The 22,480-nt window shown below is 37.4% G+C and overlaps 1 protein-coding gene across 6 annotated transcripts in view; it reads right to left on the bottom strand.

The window, feature by feature from the left end:
• The window catches only part of CRPPA (CDP-L-ribitol pyrophosphorylase A), a 383,981-nt gene that overhangs the window by 347,659 nt on the left and 13,842 nt on the right, over positions 1-22,480 (bottom strand). For all 6 annotated transcript variants that reach the window (XM_073809655.1, XM_073809654.1, XM_073809656.1 and 3 more), the window contains exon 3: positions 2,447-2,596. In XM_073809655.1, the coding sequence (XP_073665756.1) occupies positions 2,447-2,596 (150 nt within the window). The remainder of the gene's footprint in view (positions 1-2,446; positions 2,597-22,480) is intronic.

The following is a 22,480-nucleotide window of genomic DNA, read 5'->3' as shown; positions in this document are numbered from 1 at the left end:
CAAAAAAGAGGGGATATATGTATACTTATAGCTGATTCATTTTGCTGTACAGTAGAAACACAACATTTTAAAGCAACTATACTCCAAAAAAAATAAATAAAAAAGAAAAAAAGGGGCAACTACATTCTAGTTATTCAGAGCAAATTCTTGGACCCATGATTCTTCCCATTCTGATATCCCATACGAGACCAATTGGCTTATCCTCATTTTATTTTTAAATATATTCAGAACAAACACTTCACACCAAATACTCTACTATCCAAATTGCCCTAATTGTCATCATCTTTGCCTTGATCATCACTATAGCTTACTTCTTTCCCTTCTGTAAGGTACCATCCCCACAACTGACAGGTGACCCCACAGAAGTGAGGTTTCACATAGCACCATCCAAAGTCTTCCCTTCTCATTCAGGGTAAAATCTAAAGCCCATAACATTGCCTTTAAGGCTCAACAAGATACTGGACCCAGGTACACCTCCTACTTCCCCCCATGATGTCATTCTCTTCCAGCCTTGCTCCACCTTCTTAGATTCTGCGTCCTGTGCGTAAAATAATGTTCTGTCAGTTACCTGCATGACTTATCGCCTCAATTACTTCCCGATGTTGGTTTAAACTTTACATTTTCACACAGTACTTCTGACCACTCTATAGAAAACAACTTCCCACCCTTGGAACTCTGTCACATCTTACTCTTCTCTATTCATTAAAAGCAAACATATATATACACAAATCATATAGATGAGAGACATCTTTTACACAAATTTCCTTATGAACGCCTTTATGATCAAAAATAATTCTCATAAGAACTTGTATCAAAACCTCTAAAATGGCTTGAGAATTCCTCATCTGAGCCACAGAACAGTTATTTTTGTGTGACTACGTTCTCATTCTCCCAAGAACACAACAGAAGAGAATTTATCACATACAACGGATACCTTAGGGTGTTGGCTCCCAAAATTCAGTGTCAGTCAGGATCACGTGGCCAGCTTGCTTGTTAAGACACAAATGGATGGGTCTTATTCCCCGAGTTTCTAAGTAACTAAGTCTGAGGTGGAGGCGCAGAATTTGCATTTTAACAAGTTCCAAAACATGCTTATGCTGCTGGTCTGGGAACCATAATTTGACAACTATTGCCTCAGAGTATTAGGGCTTAGTTCTCTACTAAAAACCGTTGAAACATGCTACTCTAGTGTGAGGATCATAAGGTTATATTAAATTTTCTAAGACAGAGCTAACATATTTATTCTTCTTAATGTAAATGCTTATATAAAGAACAAATTCTTTCATTAATCTTAAAAAATATTAGAAAGATTTAGCAAGATTTAGGCTTTATAGGATTATCGATAGGGTAATATTTGATTAATGATCAAATACAGGTAAATTTCTGTATAACGAGTTTTAAGAAAACAAAACAAACCACTGACGACTATTCATACCATGAAAACTGATTACGATTTACATTCTCGATATTTAAAACAGTAACTGATAGTCAAGATTGATTCATTGTGATTAACTTTCTATCCAAAATGCGGTATTCTTTTATTATAAAATGTCAATATTTATGTTACCATTATCTCATATTCTTTAAAGTCCATCTTTCTCTATTTACTGATTGTCTAACATCAGCCAAGCACTGCCTTAGTTGTTGTAAGTGATCTTATTTCATTGGGAAGTTTCTGACAAGCACTTTACCTGATATTTAATAACTGTTTAATAAATAAACACAGAAATGAATAGCAGTAAAATTTACAGGTACAAAAATGTTTCCAAAACATGAAAACAAAGACAATCCAGTATAATCTAAACATGAATGATTTGATATTTTGAAATCACTTACCTTTAAAATTTTAACAAAATATCTATACAGCTGTGCAAAATGTTTACTACATTAGGCCTGAGATTGCAGGCCTGAGCAGTAGACCTGCTCACCAGGTGGGCCCTCAGCCAGTGTCTGGGAACTTGGCTCTTGGAGTGTTTCCAGTGAACAGTTAACTGGTAAGAGTGGCTCACTGTGCCTTGATGTTCACATAAACAATATGGTTTACAATATGCTTTATGTTGAACACCGGCTTTTCTCCTGGGAGTCTGAAGTTTGTGTGCAAGGCAGAGGGTATCTATGTGACCAACACAATACCATAGACATCAAATCTCTAATGGGCTTCCCTGAAAAGAAACATCACACCCAAACTGCTGCCTTCTCACTGCTGGACGGAAGGTGTACTTTGTGCGACACTGAAGGAAAGAGATCATGAGGAAGATTACACATGGATTCCTCCAGACTCTGCCTGGGTCTTTTTCTCTTATCATCCAACTTCACTCTAATCAATTTTAGCCTTGAGTCCAACTATGTACTCAGTTCCTTGACTTCTTCTAGCTAATCTCCAAATATGGGGGTGGTTCTTAGAGACCCTCAACACAGCAGACTGTCAAAAAGCGAAGATTCTTACCTGCTGATATGCTTCATAGATCACATCAAATAGGAAGGCCTGTGGCATTTCACTTGCCCTGTGTCTCGCACGTTCCAGTGAGTGGTCTAAGCAGCCATCTACAGATGGACTGATGACAGTAGATACGAGAGGTCGGATTGCTCCTGCAGCCTAAAGCATAAACAGAGAGACAAATGACACAGTTATTTCAGTCAGAAAATATCTGAAAGTCAAATTCTGAACTCGGTATCTTTGTTTTGAAACAGATCTTACACCTTCAACAAGCTACCTCAAGAACATACTTAAGTCTTAATTTCGTTCATAAATCAAATCATTTCCAGTCAAAAACCAATCTCATACCACTACAGTTCCATATATTAGAGACAGAAATAATTTTTCATTATGGATCCAAAATCCTCTTCATCACAGGCCACTGAAGTCAAATACGAACAAAGGATGCTAAGATACAATTGAGTATTCCCTGAAGATGGGACGGAGACTACTGTCAAAGAACTGAAACGGATTATACGTGAATATTTACTTGTTAGTGTGCCTTCAAGTATTTAATGTACACATTACATCATTAAGGAACAAGACATATTCCCTAAGATCCCCAAAATGAGCTCAGCCACCAGCCAAGTGACAATGAATATATGTCTTGCTCTAACTCCTGCAAAAAAACAGCTCCATTCAAATATAGCATCGATGCAACGCTCCCTGAGGCTAATATCCATTGATTTCAATTGCTCCTATGAAAGCTCTGTCTCATTAATAGATGCATCTAATCTTTAAAAAGACACCTTATCTGACAGCTTTTCCCTTTACCTTTAATAAGTTTCACTGTAGTATAGTCTTGAAGGTCATTACCAGACAGCTACCTTGGTGAAGTAGCCTTAAACTTCCTAGGGTAGGCCTTAACCCAGCTGTCTTATATTGACTATAATATGTCCTATCTTTCATGTAATTGCAGCATATAACATTAATACCTAAGAACAAATTTGGTCTCAAGGAGACCAACATCTGAGAAGGACAGTCCATAAACTAGCTTACAAAAGCCAAGGGACTGGCTGAAAATCAAAGCTAATGTGAGAGCCAAGCAGGCTGTACAAATTGTGTGGCCATTTCCAGTGACTCAAGCAGAGATTTGGAGCCTAGGCATAATAGCAAAAGTGAAGAGACAGCCAGGGGTGATAGGGAAGGAGTAAAGTCCAAGTAGGTGAAAGGTAGATAAAGAGCAAGCCCTTATGGTAGTTCTAGTTTTAGTTGTTTAAGGAACCCCCATACTGTTCTCCATAGTGGCTATACCAGTTTACATTCCCACCAACAGTGCAGGAGGGTTCCCTTTTCTCCGCACCCACTCCAGCATTATTGTTTGTAGGTTTGTTTCTTTTTTTGTGGGGGGGGGTACGCGGGCCTCTCACTGTTGCGGCCTCTCCCGTTGCGGAGCAGAGGCTCCAGACGCGCAGGCTCAGCGTCCATGGCTCACAGGCAAAGCCACTCCACGGCATGTGGGATCTTCCCGGACCGGGGCACAAACCCGTGTCCCCTGCATTGGCAGGCAGATTCTTAACGACTGCACCACCAGGGAAGCCCTGTTTGTAGATTTTTTGATGATGGCCATTCTGACCAGTGTGAGGTGATACCTCATTATAGTTTTTATTTGCATTTCTCTAATGATTAGTAATGTTGAGCATTTTTCATGTGCCTTTTGGCCACCTGTATGTCTTTTTTGGAGAAATGTCTATTTGATTTTTTGATATTGAGCTGCATGAGTTGTATAGTTTGGAGATTAATCCTTTGTCAGTTGCTTCATTTGCAAATATTTTATCCCATTTTGAGGGTTGTCTTTTCGTCTTATTTATGGTTTCCTTTGCTGTGCAAAAGCTTTTAAATTTCATTAGGTCCCATTTGTTTATTTTTGTTTTTATTTCCATTTCTCTAGGGGGTGGGTCAAAGAGGATTTTGCTGTGATTTAGGTCATAGAGTGATCTGCCTATGTTTTCCTCAAAAAGTTTTACAGTTGCTGGCCTTACATTTAGGTCTTTAATCCATTTTGAGGTTATTTTTGTGTATGGTGTTAAAGAGTGTTCAAATTTCATTCTTTTACATGTAGCTGTCCAGTTTTCCCAGCACCACTTATTGAAGAGGCTGTCTTTTCTCCATTGTATCTCCTTGCCTCCTTTGTCATTGATTAGGGGATCCAGCAATCCCACTCCTGGGCATATATCCAGAGAAAACCATAATTCAAAAAGATACATGCACCCCAATGTTCATTGTAGCACTATTTACAATAGCCAGAACATGGAAGCAACCTAAATGTCCATCAACAGAGGAATGGATAAATAAGATGTGGCACATATATACAATGGAATATTACTCAGCCATAACAAAGAATGAAATAATGCCATTTGCAGCAACATGGATGGACCTAGAGATTGTCATACTGAGTGAAGTTAAGTCAGACAGAGAAAGACAAATATCAGATAGTATCACTTATATGTGGAATCTAAAAATAAGGGTACAAGTGAACTTATCTACAAAACAGAAATAGAATTACAGATGTAGAAAACAAACCTATGGTTACCAGGGGGGAGGGATAAATTGGGAGGTTGGGATTAACATATACACACTACTGTATATAAAATAGATAACTAGTAAGGACCTACCGTAGAGCACAGGGAACTCTACTCAATACTCAGTACTCTGTAATGGCCGATATGGGAAAAGAATCTAAAAAAGAGTGGATATATGTATATGTATAACTGATTCACTTTGGTGTACACCTGAAACTAACACAACATTGTAAATCAACTATACTCCAATTAAAAAAAAAAGAGCAAGCCTGACTTGTCAAGCCTAGCACCTATCAGCAGAGGTTAGAAGACAGGAAAGGAACACACATGCACATACGTCATAGTGCTTTTTAAGGAAAAAAATATAGTTCTATTACTTATAATTAACTAACTACTTACGGTTAATTCTATGCCAGACAATGACATAAAAATTTAGAAGAACATGAGACATACAAAATGTCTCCATGAAGAGCTGTGCAGACTCTCTGCAACTAGAGAAAAGCATTTTTAAAAAAACAACCATTTAAAGCCTTTGAAAATTGTACTAAGGGCATTCAATAAATTAACATTTAAGAATCTCTCTTAAACCTTGGAAAGAACAGAGTCTGTGGTACTGGAACCGTCATCTGTTTTTTTTCCTTCATTCCACAACACCCAGCTCAATGTGACTTAAGTTCCACTCAGAGTAGGTATGGCCAAAAAGAAAGGGTTCCCTCTCCCACCAGCTCCCAGTGGGAGGTGCAGAGTGCCAGCATTTCCCATCCCACTCAATTCCATGTCACAAAGGCTCAGTTACCAGCAAGTATGGCCAAGAGGTTGTAGACTCCCTTCACCCACATAGCCTCCACCCAATAGAGTCCAAGACCCACCCCAGGCATGGTAGGTAGGGAATACTGGGGCCCCGATCACGCTTGGCCCAGTCACACACAGGGCAGAGGTTCTGTGCCAGGAGAGGCAAAAAGAAGATGAGTCTAATGTCTCCAGGCAGCACCCTGCTCACGAAGTAGTGGTGTCACTCAAACAACATGCCCAACTGTAGCTCCAAAGCAGTGGCATGGAGATTTTTCACAGGGAGAAAGACAGGCTCTAAGAAGAGACAGCTACTAAGCTCTCCCCAAGGGAACTTGCTTAATTGGAAGTGTGAGGAAGTTTAAGGGTAAGCACGCTCTCAAAAGAAACGGAGATCATGGTAAGCAATTAAGAGGAAGGTGAGAGCTTCATGAGAGCAAAAAGCTGAACCATAGGGAAGCTAGTTTACCAGAGACAACCAGAACAAGAGACAGCTAACAAGAATCACCCACCCACCCACCCCCAGAATCAGAGCAAACCTCCAACACCGGCTTTACAAACTACCCCTGGCTAACGGACCAGAGTTTACTTGGATCAAACTGTAGGGTACTTTATGTATTGGGCATTGTTCCGAAAAAAGAGCAGTCAGCAGGCAATGAATGGAGCTTATCAGTTGGGCGTCAAAGGCAGACAGTATAACAGAGATCGGGGAAATACAGATGAAGCGAACCCTGCTAAAACGACTGTCATTCCGTGGTGACTCAACACTTGTCTAGAACTGCACCCTCTGAAGTGACTTTAGAGGTTTTGCCCTGTACAGGAATAAGACTGTGACTTTGCTGGTCTATTTTAGTAGCCAAGAAAATAATAAGCCTAGGGTAGGTAGGTAGGAGGTAACTGGAACTGACAAAATACATTATCCAAAATATGCATTTTTCAACAACAACCAAAAAATGTAAAGACATGCATCCAAACAGGAAGGTGTGATCTATACAAAGGAAAAAAAAAAAAAAGGCAGGCAACAGAATCTGCCTGTGAGAGGGCCCAAGTGTCACACTTATCAGGTAAGCCTTCAAATTAGGTATTATAAATATGTTCAAAGAAAGAAAGGATATCATGCATAAAGAAATAAAGTATGATGATCATTAGTATTATCAATATTAGGAATACCTATTTTTAAAAACTGAGTAGCAATTTTAGAATTGCAAAATAGCTAAAATGAAAAATTCACTAGAGGGGTTCAACAGTAGATTTGAACAGGAGAATAACTGAACTTCAAGTCATATCAACAGATTACACAAAGAAAAATGAACAGAGTCACAGAGAAATGTAGGACATCATTACAGACATTTTTGTAATAGCAGTACCAGAGGGAAAATGAAGGCAAGAAAGGAGCAGAAAAAATATTCAAAAAATTATGACTGAAAATTTCCCAAGAAAAGCAATCTGCACACTCAGGGAGCTCAGTATACCCAAAGCAGAATACACACAAAGAAATTCATATCCAGACACATCATAGTAAAAACGCGAAAGCTAAAATCACAGGAAAAAAACTTGAAAGCAGCTAAAGAAAAATGTTTTATCATTAACAAGGGAACACCAATAAGATTAACAACTGAATCTAATCAGAAACAATGGAAGCCAGAAGGCAAGTGGGTGATATGGTAACTGCTCATAATAAAAACCTGTTAAAGGTTAAGTCCAGTAAAATGAGCATTTACAAACATCAGATCAAAATAAAGATTCTGAGCAAACAAGCAGAATTTGTGGCTAGCTGATTCACCCTACGAACACTGAAAATCTTTAAGCTCAAAGAAAGCAACCCTAGACAATAATTCAAATCCACATGCAAAAAGAGCACAAATCATTTTAAAAAAAATTAAAAAGTTATAAATGCCTTTTTCTCCTTTCTTATGTTAAGAGGTTTAAAAAGGAATGTATAAAATAAATATATAAGTTAATTGATCAACCTATAATATTGAAATATATATTTGACAAAAACAGCATATTGTGACAAGGAAAAGATGAGTAAAGCTGTATCACAGGAAAAAACTAACAGATGATAACTTGAATCTACAGTAACAAATGAAAACTGAAAATGGAAAACAAAAAACTTAATATGACATTCCGTATACATACAGCTCACCTTTCTTCTCAACTTCTATAACTGGTGTAAAATAAGATGAAGTGATAACAACAATGGATTATTGAGTTTCTAACATACATGCACCTAACACTAATAGCACAAAAAGGCAGAAAAGGGAATAGACCTATTTAAGAGTAACATTTCTGTACCTCCCTAGATTTTAGTTAGCATATATCTGAATTATGTTAAGATGTATACTGTAAGCCCTAGAGTAGCCACTAAGAAAATAAAAAGTTAAAGTGAGAAAATAAACAAATTAATGTTCCATAGAAAATATTCATTTGATACGAAAGCAAGAAGTAATGAGAAAAGAGACACACACGAAACAGAAAATAAAGTGGTCAATGTATATCAATAACATTAATTTTCAGTCGATTAAACAATCCAAACTCACATTGTCAAATTGGATTAAAAACCCAACTGTATGCTGTCTGCAGGAGACACACATCTGAGACTCAAAGATCCAAATATACTGAATACAGAAGGATGAAAAAGGATACATATCAAACTAACAGCAACCTGTAAGAAAGCTGGAGTAGCTATACCAGAAAAAATCCAAAAATGTTAAAGATAAACCCATCTTAAAATTTAAAAAAGGTCAATTCAACAAGATATAAAAATTTATCTAACAGATCCCCAAATACATGAAGCAGAAATCGGTAGGATTTAAAGGAGAAATAAATAATCCAGCAGTTGGAGATATCAACACCCCACTTTCAATAATGAGTACAACAACTAGGCAGAAGATGACCATGGAAATAAGACTTGAGAAGCACTATAAACCAACTATATCTAACATATCTATTGAATACTCCACCAGCAAAAGTCTATGTTCTCCTCAAGTACACATGGAGAGTTCTCCAGATCAGACCACATGTTTGGCCATAAAACAAGACACAATAAATTTTAAAGGATTAAAGTCATACTAAGTATGTTCTCTGATCTTAAGAGTGAAATTAGAAAACAGTGGTGCAGCCACTATGGATCACAGTATGGAGGCTCCTCAGAAAGTTAAAGACAGAGCTACAAAATGACGCAGAGATTCTACTTCCGGTTATTTATCTGAAGCAAACAAAAACACGAACTCAAAGATACCCACCTCCATATTCACTGCAGCATTATTTACAACAGCCAAAACATGGAAACCTAAATGGCCATCTTCAGGACATGTGAAGACCTCACTGGCATTATGCTAAGTGAAATTAATCAGAAAGACAAATACTGTATGATCCCACTTACCTGGAACTTAAACAAAAGACAGAAATAGCTCATAGATACAGAGAACAGCTTGATGGGGGACATGGGTAAAATGTGTGAAGGAAGTTAAAAGGTACAAATTTCCAGTTATGAAATACATCATGGGGATGTAATATAGTTAATACTATATTGCATATTTGAAAGTTGCTGACAGAATAGATCTTAAGTCTCTTCAGAAGAAATTCTGTAACTATGTATGGTGACAGATACAGACTTATTGTGGTAATTTCTCAATGTATACAAATGTTGAAACATGTTGTACACCTGAATCCAGTATGTTGTATGTCAATTATACCTCAAAAAATGTTTTAGAGAAACAAAAAGAAATGTGAGAATTAAGAACATAGCAATTGGGGCTTCCCTGGTGGCGCAGTGGTTGAGAGTCCGCCTGCCGGGCTTCCCTGGTGGTGCACTGGTTAAGAAACCGCCTGCCAGGGGCTTCCCTGGTGGCGCAGTGGTTGAGAGTCCGCCTGACGATGCAGGGGACACAGGTTCGTGCCCCGCTCCGGGAAGATCCCACACGCCGCGGAGCAGCTGGGCCCGTGAACCGTGGCCGCTGAGCCTGTGCGTCCGGAGCCTGTGCTCCGCAACGAGAGGCCACAACAGTGAGAGGCCCGCGTACCACAAAAAAAAAAAAAAAAAAAAAGAAACCGCCTGCCAATGCAAGGGACACGGTTTCCAGCCCTGGTCCGGGAGGATCCCACATGCCTCGGGTCAACTAGGCCCGTGCACTACTACTACTGAGCCTGCGCTCTACAGCCTGCGAGCCACAACTACTGAGCCCACAGGCCACAACTACTGAAGCCCGCATGCCTAGAGCCCGTGCTCCGCCACAAGAGAGGCCACCGCAATGAGAAGCCCGCACACCTCAGCTAAGAGTAGCCCCCGCTTGCCTCAACTAGAGAGAGCCCATGCACAGCAATGAAGACCCAAAACGCAGCCCAAAATAAATTTTAAAAAGCAAAAAACAAACAAACAAAAAAAAACATAGCAATTGAACAACACACTAGTAAATGAATCCAAGAAGAAATCACTATGGAAATGATACTTTGAGATCAGTAACATACACAATGTAAAGTAACTGGAGAATGCAGTTAAAGCAGTCCTAAGAGAGATTTGTAGCTGTAATTGTGTATATATAAAAGGACATTTTCAAAATCAAAACCCTAACCTTCCACCTCAAGATACTGAAAAAAGAGAAAGACTTAAGCTAATGCAGGCATAATAATAAACATAAGAGCAGAAAATAGAATAGAGAAAAACCAAAACCAAAAGTTAGGTCTTTGAAAAAGTTTAAACAGTTTTTTTTCTGGTTTAGCTAAAGGTTTATAAGACTCAAATAAGTAATATCAGGAGTGAAAGTGGTGACATTTCCACTAACCTTATAGAAATAAGGAGAAAGAAAACTGCAAGCGTATTTTAACAAATTAGGTAACAGATAAAATCACATTTTTCTAGAAAGACACAACCAAAACTAATTCAAAGATACAAAATCTGAATAGACCTTTAAGAAAATAAGGCATTTTTTAATTTCCCACGAAGAAAAGCCCAGGCCCAGATGGCTTCGCTGGTTAATTGTAATGAAAGTATTTTTTTCAATACCAGTTCCTCACACCATTTCAAAAAACATAGGAGGGAACACTTCCCAGCTCACTCTTTAAGACCAATATTACCAAAACCAGAGACATCACAAAAAACCAAAATACAGATCAATACTCTGAAAGACATAAACACAAAAATCTTCAAGATAACAAACCAAATTTGGCAACACGTAAGTAGTATTGTGCACCATGACCAAGTGGGATTTATCCCAAGAAAGCAAAATTAATTTAACATTCCAGAAAAAAATCAATGTAATACACCATATTAATAGAATAAATAACAGAAACACATGAACATCTCAATAGACTCAGAAAAATTATCTGACAATATCCAACACTTCATGAAAAAAGCATGCAACAAACTAACAGAAGAGAACTTGCTCAATCTGATCAAGGGCATCTACAAAAAAATCCACAGCTGACATCATACTTAATGGTGTGATGACTTAATGTTTTCCCTTCAACATCAGGAACAAGGACGTCCACTGTTGCCACTTTTAAGAAAAGTACTGGAAGTTCTCGTCTGGGCAGTTATGCAGGAACATCTAATAAAGGCATCCAAGAAAAGTAAACTATCTTCACTTGCAGATGACACAATCTTATACACAGATAATTCTAATGAATCCACTAAAAATACTATTAGAACTAATAAACTAGTTTAGTAAGAATGCAGAGGACAAGATTAATATATAAAAGTTAACTGTATTTCTATATATTTGCAAGGAACAATCCAAAAGTAATTCCTTTATAGTAACTTCAAAAAGAATCCTTAGGAATATATTTAACAAAAGTGCAATATATTTAAATATACTCAGTAAGTGCAAAACATTCTAAGAACTACAAAAAATTTCCACCTCTTTTCTAAGATCCAACATCTCCACATACTTACTGGCATCCATTCCTTCTCATGTAGGTCTCTATAGCAATTGTCTTCTGTCCTGCCTCAAGTTTGTATTCTTTTACTGAACTGTCTCCATTAGAGTACATGCATTTTGTGACATCTCCCATCATTAAGTCAGTCTTCCATTGATCATACATCTGCCAGTTAGTATCAGTTTAAAATAAGACTCTTTCAAACAATTGTCCATACTATACTATTCCTTATCTGTAATTTTTCTCTCCTCCCGTGTGCTCTGTAGTCTACTTTTATTACGATTTCATCTCCACAACTCCACAAAATAAATTTTTCAAGCTCACAATGACCCTCACATTGCTAAATCCAGTGGATAGCTCTTTATCTTCTTGAGGACATTTGTTCACTTGGTTTTCAGAAACCATTATCACCAAGCAAACTCTCTCATCTTCTCACACTTTAAATCCTAGATCCTTATATCCTCCTTCTAAGTGGAAAGCATTTCCAGAACTCGGACCTCAGACTTCCCTACATTCATTCCATAGGTGACCTCTTCAAGTCCCAGAGTTTCAAATACTATCTTATACGAGACTTCGCAAATCTATAAATCCAGCCCAGATATTTCTCCTTAAATCTGGAGCTGTACATCCAAATACCTATTTAACATCTCCATTCAGATCAAAACACACAACCAGACTATAAATATCCAAGTTCTGGTTTCACCTATACCACACACCCCTAACTGGCTCCTCTACAGATGTTCCCATCTACAGAAACGTCTATTCTATTCTTTTAGTCGTTCTTACCAAAAACATTGAAGGTCATTGATTTCTCCTCCTCTCATATTTCCTATCCAAACCATCAGCAAGACATCAGCTTCAAAATATCCCAAATCTGCCCACTTTTCCTTGTTTCTACCGCCCCAATCTGAACCCAAGGCACCCATATTCACTCTCTCAGATCCCACACAAATCAAGAGCCATAAAGACATTAGTAATTTTGGCTATATTGAAATAAAAATGCTTGCTCATCACAAAACAGTATTTTAAAAAGAAATTTTTAAAAGGGAGATAACAGTTACAAAGCATATACTTTGCAAAGTATTCGTTTCCAGAATAACCCCAACAAACCAGTGGTTGTTTGAGAACTAGAAACAGGGGCAAAAGATGTACGTGTGCAATTCAATAAGAACACATAAAGCCAATAAATATATGAAGAATACCCAACCTACTTATAAGATGCCAATTTAAACCACAAAGAGAAAGCACTTTCCACTATCTGGATTAGAAAAAAATAAGTCTAACAGTGTCAAGTGATGGTGAGAATGTGGGGCAACAAGCTGTTGTTAATACACTATTGGTGACTGTAAATTGATACAAATTTACAAAATAAGTCAGCATCATCTGGTAAGGCTGGTAACACTCACACATCTTGACTAGAGAAATCCTTGCACATGTGCACCAGAAGACATGAGTAGCACTGTTCATGCTAGCAATGTTCATATTAGCATAAATTAAAAACAAATGTCCACTAACTGTAAACAGATAAATTGTGACATATGAAGTAGTGCTCATGAAGGAATTATAATGCACCGATTAATGTGAATACATTTCCCCCAATACACTGGGCAAAAAATATATATACAAAACAGTTAAAAATCATATGAACGTGTGAATTATACCTCAACAAAAAAATAAAATCTAACAAGTATGTTCTTTAGGGATACACGCTACAAAACTGAAGACAAGGGCAAGAAAACAAAGTTCAAAATAATGTTTATCCACCTGGGAGGAGTAAACACGATCAAGGCAGGGACAGAGTTTCACAGTGACCAGTAATGTTCTATTTATTATACCATGTGGTAGATCTGCAAGCGTCCGAAGTTCTCTCTGTTTTTGGTATTTTTAAAAAGAGAATTTCTAAGATGTGTATTTATGGACCCTCATTTTGATTACTGAAAACTAACTTCAAGAGCAGAGATCATTCATTTTTGAGATGTCATTATAGGATTAGTATATTGCAGAAATTACTAGGTTCTTTCCTATGGAAGCTAAAACATCAGTTGGAAAGTAACACAACATAAAGACAATTGAAAGCACAAGGTGGCTACCAGCTTCCTAAGTCTCACTACACAAAAAGCCGAAGAAAAGAGTCACAAGTGAAAATACCTCTGCTGTCCAAGTATGGACAAAGTGAGTTGCCTCTAAAGTACAGCTACCTGAGAAGTTTATTTTATAAAATGTAATTCCCAAGTTATCAAACACACTGTTTCCATGGGAATTAGCATAATGAGCTCTGAATGGAAGCTTAACAGCTCAACACCACAGTGATTACGTGCCTCTCAGGGTAATGTATCAAATATTTCCACATATCAATGCATGGAAAACATCATAGATACAAATCATACAATACGAGTAAAGAACCCCACCTCTACTGTTTACTTTTAAAAGCAAAATTGAACAATGCTTATCATCCATCAACACAGCAGGTCCTAACATGCATCCCTCCTCAGGCATCTGCATTCAAGCTAATTATGACACTCTACAACAGAAATCCTCTGACTAGGTAATTACAATTTCAGTTAGCTGAGTTATCTTTATTCAGAGACTACTTAATGTTTACAGAATAACGTCTTCAAAGCTAATCATTGCCAATTATGAGATTTTGACTATTTCACATTTTTATAGAATACTTCCCATCTCCTTTTATGAGGAAAGAATCTATGGTTTATTCAGTATAGAAATATAGCTTTTAGAAAAACCTGTCCAAACTGTGCTATCACTACAAAGTATCCCTAAACCTGAATATGCAGCACAAAGGCATAAGGAGCCCCCGCTGTACACAAAACTTTAATTCTGGACAATTAGAGTGATACCATTTATCTGAAACCTAATATGATCAGAGATAAACTTGGATATGTACTAAACTTTAATTCCTAGGTATACTCATCTTTCCTTAATCTACCCTTTCAAACTTCATTTTAAAGTAATTAATTGAACAGATTTGCAAGGGCAGATAGTTTCAGGTAATTAAGCAAAACAAAAGCCGTTCACATAGCAGCTTCTCTAGCATCAGAAACAGATCAAGTTTCACCTCAGACCATGGCAGTCAGGGAATAAGTAGTTCACCACCTGCCCTGGACTTAATTTAAACCTTTGTCAACATTTCCCAAGAAATAATCAGAACTCACTGTTTTCTTCCAGAACTCACTCATTCTTTAGACATAGGACTTAAATCAATACCAAACTTTCTCTTGAGTAGATAAAGGATCCATTTGGCCCAGGAAAGCTTATTACCTGACCCCCACCCAGGACTGAACTCTGACCTTCAGTATGGATCATCATGACCACAACCACCCAGAGATCAAGCAATTACTAGCCATGGTCAATTCTACTTTATGTCAAATTTCCAAATACAGAGTCAAATATCTGTTAAGTGAGTTTTTCATCTCTATTTTAAAACAATCCATTCCTAGGTATTTTATTCTTTTTGATGCAATGGTAAATGTAATTGTTTCCTTAATTTCTCTTTCTGATCTTTAGTTTTTAGTGTATAGAAATGCAATAGATTTCTGTGTATTAATTTTGTATCCTGCAACTTTACTGAATTCATTGATGAGCTCACTCTGAAAACTGTAAGATACTGATGAAAGAAATCAAAGATGTCACAAAGAGATGGAAAGATATGCCATGTTCTTGGATTGGAAGAATCAATGTTGTCAAAATTACTATGCTACTCAAAGCAATCTACAGATTCAATGCAATCCCTATCAAATTACCAATGGGATTTTTTGCAGATCTAGAACAAAAAAATCTTAAAATTTGTATGGAAACACGAAAGACTCTGAATAACCAAAGCAATCATGAGAAAGAAGGACGGAGCTGGAGGAATTGGCTACTTCAGACTAAACTACAAAGCTACAATAATCACAACAGTATGGTACTGGCACAAAAAGAGAAATAATAGATCAATGGAACAGGATAGAAAGCCCAAAAATAAACCCACACACCTATGGTTGTACCACTATGGAAAACAGTGTAGAGGTTCCTTAAAAAACAAAAACAGAGCTACCATATGATCCAGCAATCCCACTCCTGGGCATATATCCAGAGAAAACCATAATTCAAAAAGATACACGCACCCCAATGTTCTTTGCAGCACTATTTAGAAGAGCGAAGACATGGAAGCAACTTAAATGTCCATTGACAGATGAATGGATAAAGAAGATGTGGTACATATATACAATGGACCATTACTCAGCCATACAAAAGAATGAAATAATGCCATTTGCAGCAATATGGATGGACCTAGAGATGATCATACTAAGTGAAGTCAGACAGAGAAAGACAAATATATGATATCACTTATATGTGGAATCTAAAAAAATGATACAAATGAGCTTATTTACAAAACAGAAACCGAAAACAAACTTATGGTTACCAAAGGGGAAAAGTCGGCGGGGGGGAGGGATAAATTATGAGGTTGGGATTAACAATATACACACTATTGTATAGAAAATAGATAATCAACAAGGACCTACTGTATAGCACAGGGAACTCTACTCACTACTCTGTAATAACCTATATGGGAAAAGAATCTGAAAAATAGATATATGTATACGTATAACTGAGTCACTTTGCTATACACCTGAAACTAACACAACATTGTAAATCAACTATATTCCAATATGAAATAAAAATTTAAAAACAGTCCAGAATACATTGCAAAAAGTTATAAAACTGGGTAGTGAAAGTATATTCTTGATGCATACACACACATTAACTTCAGCAGAATTTCCAAAGCATTGTTCATCATTGCTAGTCATGCTGCACAGTCCTAAGAGATCCCACACACACCCCACGTCAAAATTTCTCATTATATAAATTCCACTGTTTCTCTTCAGATTAACAATTTTCCAACAAAAACTAATCCTGCTAACTATGCTATAGCACATGGGATAGGCACCCCCCGCAAGAATAAACAATTACCTTACCCAAAAGGTCTATCGTGCCAATTACCTTACCCAAAAGGTCTATCGTGCCAATATCAGACCTTGTGCCAAGCTGATATTCAAATATAGGAAGAAACAAAGTCCTGGAGCCTGCTTTCAGATACAAAAAGTCCCTGTTTTACACATTGCAAAAATCCAATACAGGAAGTATAGGAGACCTTGTTTTATGAGAAAAGATAAGATAAATCATGAACCGGTGCGGAAAAGGTCCCAGGCAGTCATAACCCTTAGGCAAATGTAAATAGGTCTGCAAAGATGTGGCAAGCAAAAAATCAGTGCCTAAACCCTAATTTCACAGAAACTTGGAGGCAAGGGTGGGGAGGGCAGGAACACAGGGATTTAGAGAGAAGAGATGAGACTACCTCAGGGAAAAGAAAAATTAACAGCACACAAAATACATGTCCCTTATTTCCTATGGCTCACATACCACACCGTTACTCAAGTCCAGGCAGTCCAGTGCCCTGAACATTTTAGTACTATCTACTTCCCTCTCCATTTCATTTGGCTTATATAGGGTTCGTCATCACTCAGCTGCATCATTACTGCAGATCCCAACTAACTTCACTTCCCTCAAAGTCTTCCTTTAGTCAACCTACCAAACAAGGCAGACAGTCACCTTTGTAGAGTTCAAGTCTTATTATTCCCTCCTCAAAAATCAGTGGTTCCCTCTTACCTATGGATGAAATTCAAGGAAAGATATCAGGGAAGATTAATGACTTCCAATCTGCACATGATTCCATAGACACTGAAAAAGGCAAATTTAAGTGGTTCTATCTAGCTGGAAGTTGAACACAGTAGGCCTGGAATTCAGAAGTGAGAAGCCTGAGAATGAGAGAGATTTGGGACAGTGTGTCAGTGAGAGTTAAAATAGGTGCACACAAACGTGTTGCGCCCAGTGAAATAATAGTCTTAAAAAGTTACATGTTGTATGCTTCAATTTATGGATTCTGGAAAAGACAAAAATACAGGAACGGAGAACACATCAGTGGTTGACAGGGGTTAGAGGAACGAGGGTCTGAATACTAAGGGCAACAGGAGGAAATTCTTCAGAGTGTTAGAACAGTTCTGTGTCCTACCTGTGGTGGTGATTACAAGAATCTTTACAGGTGTAAACACTCAGATTGTACATTCCCCCAAAGTGCGTTTTATGGTATGTAGATTTAAACAATATTAAGTATTGTGGGCATGATTTAGATTGCTCAGAAATACTTTGTTTGGTGATAATAGTTAAAGGAACCTCATTTAAAGGATAGGAAGAAGTATCTGAAAAGTGAGTGGTCAAAAAAGTAAGAGGAATGAATAAAGTCACAGAAGCCAAGGTAGAGGCAAGAGTTCCAAGGAAGAGCTGGTTAACACTATCAAACTTAAGGCATTCTGTACACACTGGTGTACTCTAAAACTCAATCCTGATGTCAGCCACCTAGAGTTAGCATAAACCCATGGTTCATAACCAGACTGCCATTACTTCAGACACCAGAGAGAAGTGGGGTTCCCCAGGCCACCGACACTTCTGACCAACTGACTCCAAATTCAAGAGGTTCCCACAACCTCTATTCAAGTTCAGTAATTCACTAGAATGACTCAGAGCTCAGGAAGAATGCTTATCACATTATGATTATATGATTATGATTACTTACATTACGTATTTATGACAAAGGATACAAATCAGACTAGATAAATAAATGAAGAGACACATGGGGTGAGATCTCAGGGGAGACCAGAACACACAGCTTCTATGGTGGCCTCCCCCCAAGCAATCAGGGAGCAGCATGTTTTCAGCACCTCTTTGTTCACCAACCAAGTAGCTCCCCACTGTGCTTCATTGTCCAGAGTTTATTGGGATTTCACTTCTTAAGCATGATTAATTAAACCATTGAGCCTGTGACTGAGTTCGATCTCCAGCACCATTCCTCTCACCCCAAAAATCCAGCCGGTTCAAAGCTCCATTGGTCTTGCTGGTAACCAGCCCCTATCCTGAGTCATCTCATCTTACTAGCGTAAGCTCAAATGAGATCCAATGGGCTCATGAAAAATGAAGACCCTTGACAAATTTCAAGGACTTATTCTCCCTGCAAGGAACCAGGGACAAAAGCCAGTCAAACTCCTTGTTATACAAAAGACTAAAAATGTGTTTGATTGGGAATTGGAAAGTTACAGGTGATTTTCAGGCAGAAGAGTCAGAGGGGAAAGAGGCCAGGTTGATTGCAGTGCATTGAGCAATAAATTGGAGATGAAGAAGCAGAAGCAATAAATATAACCTGTTACTGTAAGAAGTTGATTAGGGAGAAGACGATAAAACATCCTTAGAGATGCAAAAACAGAGAGCTCAGGAAAGAAACATATGCAAGTAACTAAACTAAACGTCTTCCCTCAGGAGCAAGTCTTTAGGAGGCTGCTCTACTGATAGCATGAACTGAAAATGAGACTCTACTGGCAGTTCTTAGAGTATATGCAATAGCTTATTAATCCTTCTAAAAAGGATTCTCTCTACATCTTTATTTTTCAGTGCTCCAACATATCCCTTATAACAATGTCCTTATAACTACATCTCTTGACTTATAATTATGCGGAAATATACAAGTACTTCATACTCGTAAAGGACTCCTATTTTGCAATATGGCAGACCACATACCTTGGAAAAACCTATTACAATTTTTTTAAATGCAGAAGAATTCATAAACAGCTTCTAAAAGTAACTTTTAAAAGTGCCTTTTTAAAAAAGAACTTTAAAAGTATGACTCTCAAGAAAACTCCCTAGAACTAACATGATAGCCAGAAACCAAGGAAGTAAGATGGCAGAGATCTTTGGGTTAACAAGAGGCTTTAGTTTTAACAAATGAGAAGGAATGAGGAATTAGATCTTGAGCCTGTGCTACTTGGTTGGTGAGAACTGTAGCCCTCAAAGATACATGAGAAGCTATATACTCATTTAAAGAGTAGAGTAGAAAAAAGTGCCCTCAGTGAGGAAAGACAAAGCAAAATTGTCTGTCCTGGCTTGGGATTTGGGGCGGGGTGAGCAGGAGGGTGAGCTGGGGGTGGGAGTACTCTTCTCTGAGAAGTGGTAATGATCATCTATACGTTATACGTGTGTTAGAAATTTGTTTTAACACCACCATAGGATCTACAAAACTTCAACCCAAGAACTGACAAAAGTTGCTGCAGGTTGGAAAAGCCCTTGGGATCCCTGGCAGAGGGAACACAAATTCATGTTTCAGAAACATACCTTCGTCCCATGCCCAGAGGATTCCTGCTGATCGAGTCCTGCCAAACATGGGCTTACAATCCAAATTGCAAAGGAGGACACCAATCATCATGAGCAAAAGTGAACAGAATTGAAGAGCTGGAGAATTAAACTACCAAGAATTACTATTAGCTACAATGTATAAAATGTTTAAATATTGAAAGACAAAACAGAAAAGCAAAATAGAAAAAGACCAGTCACATTTGAAATGGACCAAACAGAACTAGAAATTGAGAATTATTACAACTGTAAAACTCCTTAAGCAAAAGATTAGAACTAAAGAATGAAATAGAAAACTGAAATTACCCGTGACGCAGTCCACGAGAACAAGTAGAAAATATTAAAGTTGAGACATGAGGACAGGATAAGGTTTATCGTATATAGATGCATATGGATAAAGAAGAAAAAAAGCTGTCAGTTGGGAAATGCGACAAGGTCAATATTCAATAAGACAATAGCTTAGGATTTTTTAGAATTGATTTTTAAAGACCATAAAATTCATAAAGGGCAAAAAATCCAAGGGAAGAAAGATTCATATATTGAAATACCAGAGACACTGCCCAAAACCTGAAAAATTCTTACATGCAACCAGACAGAAAAGGCAGATTACTTTCAAGGAATACAATTAGACTGGTTAGTAGACTTCTCAAAGGTATATTAAAGTCAGGAGACAATGGCATAATATATTTTCAAGGTACTGGGGAAAAAATAACTGTACACTTAGAATTTTATACTCTGACCAACCCTACCAAAAGTAAAAGAAATAAGAAATAAAAGAAAATAAATGAAAAGTAAAAGAAATGATAAAAGCTGCCCTACTGAAGTCATCTTGCCTCTGTGAAACCCAAGAATGGAGCATACACAGAGAAGAGAAAAGAACTGGGGTCCGGGCAACACTTTTGAGCCCCTATATGCAGACAACCTAATGTCAGCCTTAATTTTGGGGCATCTTAGTCTCTTGAAGTAGTACATCATCATTAATTTGGATTTTTTAACCAAAATGTAATGTAAGTCAAAATATCAACGTTATCTTAAGCCTGCATACCCACCAGGGGGCTGTCACAGTGTCTCATTTATTCAGGAAATGATTTATCTGAAAGGGACCTTTTTAGGTAGGGTTTGAAAAGAGGTAAGAAAACAGGACAATCAGTTGAGAGTCTATAAAACACAATTTAAAATAACAAAGGAGAATGAGTTCAAAGGACTCCCAGGCAAACAACTAACTGCCTGGTAGCTCTAAGCAAAAATCTTCACTACTTTCTTTATAGAACTTAATTCAGACCAGTTTTCTGCAATTTGACCTGAGGTTAAAACGATGCCAATACTTCCCACCAATTCAAGAACTTCAACTACTAGTAGTACATCTCAATTAGTTGTGTTTTTGTTTTTAGGATTAAAATTTAGAACAGGGTAGGAGAGGTGGCAGCAAGTAGTGCCTGAATTTTCTGAGGCTACTGGGTCACTATCCTCAACATTCTAAGGAAATGAGAATAAGCAAAATAAGTGTCCCCAATTGAAAACTGTATTGTTTAGAGCAAACCCTTCCTGATTAGCGGAAACCAGCTTTTCATTGCCCTTGAGCTTTTATACAACTCTCAAAAATTATAGATAACTGATAGTAAATGGAAAAATCATTCTTGCCTATAAACGTGCCAATAGATTCTGCCCAGTGAAGGTTCAACTGGCACCCCTCGTCCCGTGGGGAAAAAAAGTTTTGTCTATTTGGGAATTAATTTCAACATTCCTTTATTCCATATAAATTTGTTCTCCTCCCAGTTGTAACATCTGTCTGGTTCCCTCATTAATGAGGGCAATAAACTCCTTAGCATGCTCCTTATAACCGCATGAAACTAATAATGATTTTACACTTATGAAAATTATCCCTTAACACCATCAAAAACAAGGCAGCATTTCTTAGACACCAAATTTCTGAAGTTTTCTTAAATTAGTTGTAAAGATTTTGCTTTAAACCAGCTTTTCAATGTATCTGGAAGTTTCAGATTTTATTAAAACATAATTTGTTTTATTTAGAAGGCATAATGAGACTGAATCTTACAAATTATATTCTGATTAACAACGTAAGAAAATTAGAGTCTAAAAGCAATTCCGACAAATCTGCAACAAAAAACCACTGAACTGCTATACATGTTTATGTTTTATTAGTCACCTGTTAAATGATATTCTCAGCCTATTAATTGGTGCAAATTAACCTTTTGCCTTTCAGACATACTACCAAAAGAATCACTTTACAAACAATCTTAGAAATTCTCTGAATACTCAAAAAACCCAAATGTTTGATTTTCACAATGAGTTTTAAGTGCTATTTTCCCAAAAGGTAACATAGGCAAAGAGCCATAATTTATTTGTGCTATGGTATGCCTAGACTTTCTAACTGCCCAAATTATATAGTCTTCCCTAAGAACTTTCAAACTTGTAAAGTTTTACTCAAATTCTTAAAAGTTATAAATCCTTTCTTCTTTTATTCCTCCTCATCACCCTTGCACCTGGCCACATTGTCTCTTCCACAATCTAGGAGCCTAGAAAAGAGGAAGATGTCACAAAAAACACAGGAGCCTTGAGAAAG

The sequence above is a fragment of the Tursiops truncatus genome, chromosome 9, assembly GCF_011762595.2.
Source record: "Tursiops truncatus isolate mTurTru1 chromosome 9, mTurTru1.mat.Y, whole genome shotgun sequence".
NCBI lineage: Eukaryota > Metazoa > Chordata > Mammalia > Artiodactyla > Delphinidae > Tursiops > Tursiops truncatus.
The sequence above is the reverse complement of the archived record's forward strand: the minus strand, read 5'-3'. Positions and strand labels throughout refer to the sequence as shown.